General features: G+C 39.0%; 1 protein-coding gene across 1 annotated transcript; it reads right to left on the minus strand.

The window, feature by feature from the left end:
- Nucleotides 1–3,456: 3,456 nt before the first annotated feature.
- LOC103521553 lies at nt 3,457–5,263 on the minus strand. Its single transcript, XM_008486664.3, has 3 exons — nt 4,855–5,263; nt 4,008–4,247; nt 3,457–3,649 (listed from the first exon to the last, which is right to left on the minus strand). The coding sequence occupies exons 1-3, from the start codon at nt 4,920–4,922 to the stop codon at nt 3,457–3,459; spliced, it is 501 nt and encodes a 166-aa protein (XP_008484886.2). The 5' UTR covers nt 4,923–5,263.
- Nucleotides 5,264–5,869: the final 606 nt, after the last annotated feature.

The following is a 5,869-nucleotide window of genomic DNA, read 5'->3' on the forward strand; positions in this document are numbered from 1 at the left end:
AACAGAGATAATGGTATTGGGTACACCAAAGAATAAAGAAGAAATCATGTCAAGGAAAAAAGTTTATATACACACTAGGAAATGTTTAGAACTGAAGTATTATAATTCAGAAAATTGTCAGTGTCAACCAACAACTTATAAAGATAAAGCCAAATATCTGGGAATGTATTTAGAAAACGATTTCAAGTTTAAAGAACATACAGAAATAATAACAAAGAAATTAAGAATATTAAATTACCATATAAGAAAAATTGAAGCTGAGTACTTACAGAACACAATCAAAAAGAATATATATTATTCATTCACCTAAGTATAGGTATAGTAGGCACATAAGTACATAAGTATTTAGTACAGAAAAAATTGACATGGGAGTTACAAGAGTTTTTGCATTATTTACCATAGGTGGTGTAGGTTATTGTCTAGCTCAGTGCTTCTCAGACTGTGTGCAGCGGCACTTTAGTGTGCCGCGAGATTTGGGATTTTCTTTAGATAAAGATCACAAAAGTATTAAAAGAGCATTTATGTTAACTGATAGTGATCATGTGCGCGGGGTGCCGCGGAAAGCTAGGACTCTTGAAAAGTGTGCAGCAGTGGCAAAAACTTTGAAAAGCACTGGTCTAGCTAAAGGTAGCTAGATAGTTATTGATGTCAATACGCTCGTGTTATTGTTGCACAACGGAGCATGATTACTCATACACATAGGCTACCTTTACTATTTACTACCTATTTATGTAGGTACTACCTATTTATTATTACTATACATTACCTATTTACTATTACTACCTATACACATGACACGTGCGTTACTGTAGGTAGGTAAATAGGTACAACCTCCTCGACCTCGATAAACACCTATCAAAACAATAAACCTTTAGATAACAGTACAAATAAATTTTCCTAACAGTTGTAAAAAATTTCACGATTCTGAGCAATTCACACATTTTTTTTTTTTTTAAGATGAGTGTTCCACCGCCGTTTTTATTTCGTAGCAATGGAACAACTGCTACATTAGACGCTCGTGGCCTGTGTCGTAGCATGCCCATCCCGTAGTATGCCTCAGACCATTTAGTTTATGCATAGGTGTAAATGGGTTTTTTACTGTGGTAATTTTAGAAGGTTTTTTTTTGTGGTGAGGGGGAAATCTTCAAAAAGACGCCCAGTGGGATTGATATCCGGATACCGGGACATTCAGACCCACTAAAACCCAACCTCTCCCTCATCCCATTAGGGCCCTGGAACCAGATATATTGGACATTACTTCAGGGCTTTCGATCGATTTTAGAAGTGGCGTATAAAGGTATGTCCATACATAGTCGTCCATCGATGTCGACTGAACCGTCCAAACCGCCTCGACAACATACGTGTAGATTACCTAGATTCCATCGATCGATGTCGATCCTCGGCCGATCGACTATGTTTGGACACACCTTAATGCTCCAAAATTTTCGGAGTCTGGCCCACAGTGCAGTCCAGCGTAGGTAGAGTTAACTTTGATCTTGGTAATATTGCCCTAAGGCCCTCAGCCCCACACATCTGGTGTTTTTTGTTTCCTATTAGGAAGAGTGGATAGGTATTTCTACCAATTTCCCGATTTTTAAACATTTGGACCAACTTTGGACCAATGGGATGTTCTCATTTACATACATTGTAGGAGTTAACTTTGATTAAATCCAAAATATAGGTACCTTATACCTACTAGAAAGTACATACATAGGTAGGTATGTAGTTTGATGGTTTGTTGTAGTTTGATCTAATAGGTATTTCGCAAAGTTATGAAAAGTTTGTGGGCAGTGTGTTAGGTATAGATAACTACATACCTACCTATGTAGGTCCATAAGGCGAGTTGTCTTATGGATGGTTTTTTTTCTGCTTAAATGCTCTACCATTATCTACACAATGCTTTAAAGGCAGGATACTCAGTGAGTTTTTCCACCCAAGAGGTCTTTTCCTTTTTGCGTATCGTTGCGTTTTCTCGGAAATTGCATCGATTGTGAATCCGATTCAAACAAAGAGACCTAAGAATGACGTGTGATGATTTTACCATGATTTATTTCTTCAAATATCTGAATCACTCTAGACTTGATTCACCCAGGAGAGGATAGACCAGTAGCGTGGGGTGAGATTTACGAAAGGGGAAGCTATAACTCAGGTGTATACATAAAGTCGATCTGCTTTTGGTCTTAGAATCCAGGTTTTTTTCCTATCTTCCATGAAGAACAAGCCACTGGGATAGGCATAACCCGAGTCTACCTATAAATACAACCTACATCACAGGATGACCTACGGATTTTCCCATCAAAATAAACAAAGCCAAATTAAAGACATGGTTTGCCAAATATTAATTTCCAATATCCTTATGATTATGACTGTGTAGGTATAACTTACGTCAGGTAGCAATTCTAGGTAACGGAAAAATCCGTTTTAAGGTGTGTCCAAACATAGTCGACCGGGCGTCGAGCTTTTAGATAGGTATCAAAGTATTTTTGACCCACTTAATTAGTGCTGTTAATTGTAGTAAAAAAAGAAAAAAAAAAAAAAAAACAAAAAAAATTTTGGACCAATGGGATGTTCTCATTTACATACATTGTAGGAGTTAACTTTGATTAAATGCAAAATGTAGGTACCTACCTACTAGAAAGTACCTACATAGGAAGGTATGTAGTTTGATGGTTTGTTGTAGTTTGATCTAATAGGTATTTCGCAAAGTTAAGAAAAGTTTGTGGGCAGTGTGTTAGGTATCTATAACGTCAAATAGGACAGCATTGAGCAGAAAAGAACCATCTACATATAAGGCGAGTTGTCTTATGGATGGTTTTTTTCTGCTTAAATGCTCTACCTCTACCATTATCTACACAAGGCTTTAATGGCAGGATACTCAGTGAGTTTTTCCACCCAACAGGTCTTTTCCTTTTTGCGTATCGTTGCGTTTTCTCGGAAATTGCATCGATTGTGAATCCGATTCAAACAAAGAGACCTAAGAATGACGTGTGATGATTTTACCATGATTTATTTCTTCAAATATCTGAATCACTCTAGACTTGATTCACCCAGGAGAGGATAGACCAGTAGCGTGGGGTGAGATTTACGAAAGGGAAAGCTATAACTCAGGTGTATACATAGAGTCGATCTTCTTTTGGTCTTAGAATCCAGGTTTTTCCTAGCTTCCATGAAGAACAAGCCACTGGGATAGGCATAACCCGAGTCTACCTATAAATACAACCTACATGACAGGATGACCTACGGATTTTCCCATCAAAATAAACAAAGCCAAATTAAAGACATGGTTTGCCAATTATTAACATACCTAATTAAGTTGAAGTCTTAATTGCTGGTCAATTATGTTGTGTTTAATTTGACAATGTTGCATTATCTACTACGATTTCTCTCTTGTGAAATTTCGGTATTGGACGTAGGAGACGCGGACGAATGATTTTAAACTAAAACTTTTAATTGATCTCAGAGCAGCCACATTTCAAGTAGTAACCTAATAATCACCGCACAACATTGGGCGTGTTTGATACCCGGATGGGTGACGATTTGGACACTCTTGTGGCGGATTTTCAGGAGATATCGCGCGACTACGCTTCCAATGAGCGGCAGGCCTTGTACTCCCGTCAGTAAAGACTTTGAAGTTATTACTCGTATACACCTTACAAAAGAAAAAAAGTATGAGTGAAGAAATCTAAATTAATCTCCTATTCTTTTTCAGAAAGGGGGGAGTATCTGGGTAAGTGATAAGTGTGATAAAGAGAGGATGAGAGAATGTAATTTTGTATAATTTTTGTAATTCTTGTTTGTTTATTACTTGTTCTAATATTCTTGTAAAATAAAACTACAGCTTTAGCTGTGAATTTGTTCAAAAGTAAATATCTGGGAATGTATTTAGAAAACGATTTCAAGTTTAAAGAACATACAGAAATAATAACAAAGAAATTAAGAATATTAAATTACCGTTATTACTCGTATACACCTTACAAAAGAAAAATACCCAGAATATATACATATACTCACAAGGTAAAACATTGATGTACCGATTCTTCGGCCGATTCCCGATCTGGACCGCCACATGCGTGGACTGACTCCGCTCGATACTGAGTGAGTTGAGGAGTTGAAACTCTCTCCGCAAATTGTCCGCGGAGTTGAGTAAGGTGAGGCAGTAAGTGAGGAACCTGTGGGGGGTCAGGTCCTGCGGGGGTTCGTAGTTGAGAAACGAGGACTCCTTGTGAATGAAGAGCTTCAGCTTCACCCTGGAAGAAGGGACAGGTGGTCAAACGACCCATACACAAAAAGCCCACCCTGAGAGTTGGTGCCCCAAAGGTTAAGCTAATAGGAATCTACGAATGGTAAAACAACCGGTGGCTATTTGAACCAACCGATTGGTGAGCTAACAATAGGCTTGCCAAACGTCCCGAATTGGCCGGGACAGTCCCGAATTTCAGGGGGTGTCCCGGCGTCCCGTTCAGTTTGTGGTCAAACAACCCATACACAAAAAGCCCACCCTGAGAGTTGGTGCCCCAAAGGTTAAGCTTATAGGAATCTACGAATGGTAAAACAACCGGTGGCTATTTGAACCAACCGATTGGTGAGCTAACAAGCCAAAGCCAAACTGTAGGTGTTTGAGTTCAAAAAGCGACAAAGCCAGCCGTTTCTAGAACGAACCTAATCCGTTCAGGATAAAATCGGTCCCGGCCGGGGATCGAACCCCCAACCTAGCGCTTAGGGAGATGCGCTACCCTTCAAGGTAACTCGGCTGGCGGGGATGGAACAAACAGACGAACTACCGATTTACGCAAAATTTTCGAACTACTTCGAATATAAAATCAGAGCTCACTTTCTGCGTTCCTTTCTCCTTACCATGATAATCGTCCGGATTTCGCCAGATTCACGGATTTCTGAGCCAGCCCGAGGTCTGTGGTGTGCATGCTACTAGCACAGCACACAAGATGAGGAACGCTACACAGGATCAATAGGCTGCGGTACACATCAGGGATTTTTGAGGAAGATCAATAGGCTGCGGTACACATCAGGGATTTTTGAGGAAGATCAATAGGCTGCGGTACACATCAGGGATTTTTGAGGAAGATCAATAGGCTGCGGTACACATCAGGGATTTTTGAGGAAGATCAATAGGCTGCGGTACACATCAGGGATTTTTGAGGAAGATCAATAGGCTGCGGTACACATCAGGGATTTTTGAGGAAGATCAATAGGCTGCGGTACACATCAGGGATTTTTGAGGAAGATCAATAGGCTGCGGTACACATCAGGGATTTTTGAGGAAGATCAATAGGCTGCGGTACACATCAGGGATTTTTGAGGAAGATCAATAGGCTGCGGTACACATCAGGGATTTTTTGGCGTGATTAATAGGCTGGACTACACCGCATGAGAATCAATGGTTGTCCCTTTGGTAACCTATAACAGAAGATGATCCGAAAGCGTTAGGTTACGAAACCTTGGGTTACGAAAATATTGGAAGATTGGAAATGGTTTTTTGATTCCCGACAGGACGAATAAATTCAAAGAAGAGACCATTAATTAGTTAAACATTAGCTGAAAAATATTATTTGAAATAATAATATAAGAATAAGTATATAAGTAATACCTACTTGATTAATAATATGCAGATATAACGTATAATAATGACCTCTTTCGCGAGATTATAGGCACTTAATCAAATATTAACCACTTTTTATGTCCTTTTAAATAAAAAGAAAGTCGGAAAAAAGTTCGTACATAAATCACAAACCAAAAAGGGTTTCACCTATCAATGAAAAACTGAGACTGATTCAAAAAATCTAACTATAACACTGACTGACCTATCGGCATTTGTACAAATTGTAGGTTATATTCCTTCACCCACCATTCT

The sequence above is a fragment of the Diaphorina citri genome, unplaced genomic scaffold (assembly GCF_000475195.1).
Source record: "Diaphorina citri unplaced genomic scaffold, Diaci psyllid genome assembly version 1.1 scaffold5445, whole genome shotgun sequence".
NCBI classification, from domain to species: domain Eukaryota; kingdom Metazoa; phylum Arthropoda; class Insecta; order Hemiptera; family Psyllidae; genus Diaphorina; species Diaphorina citri.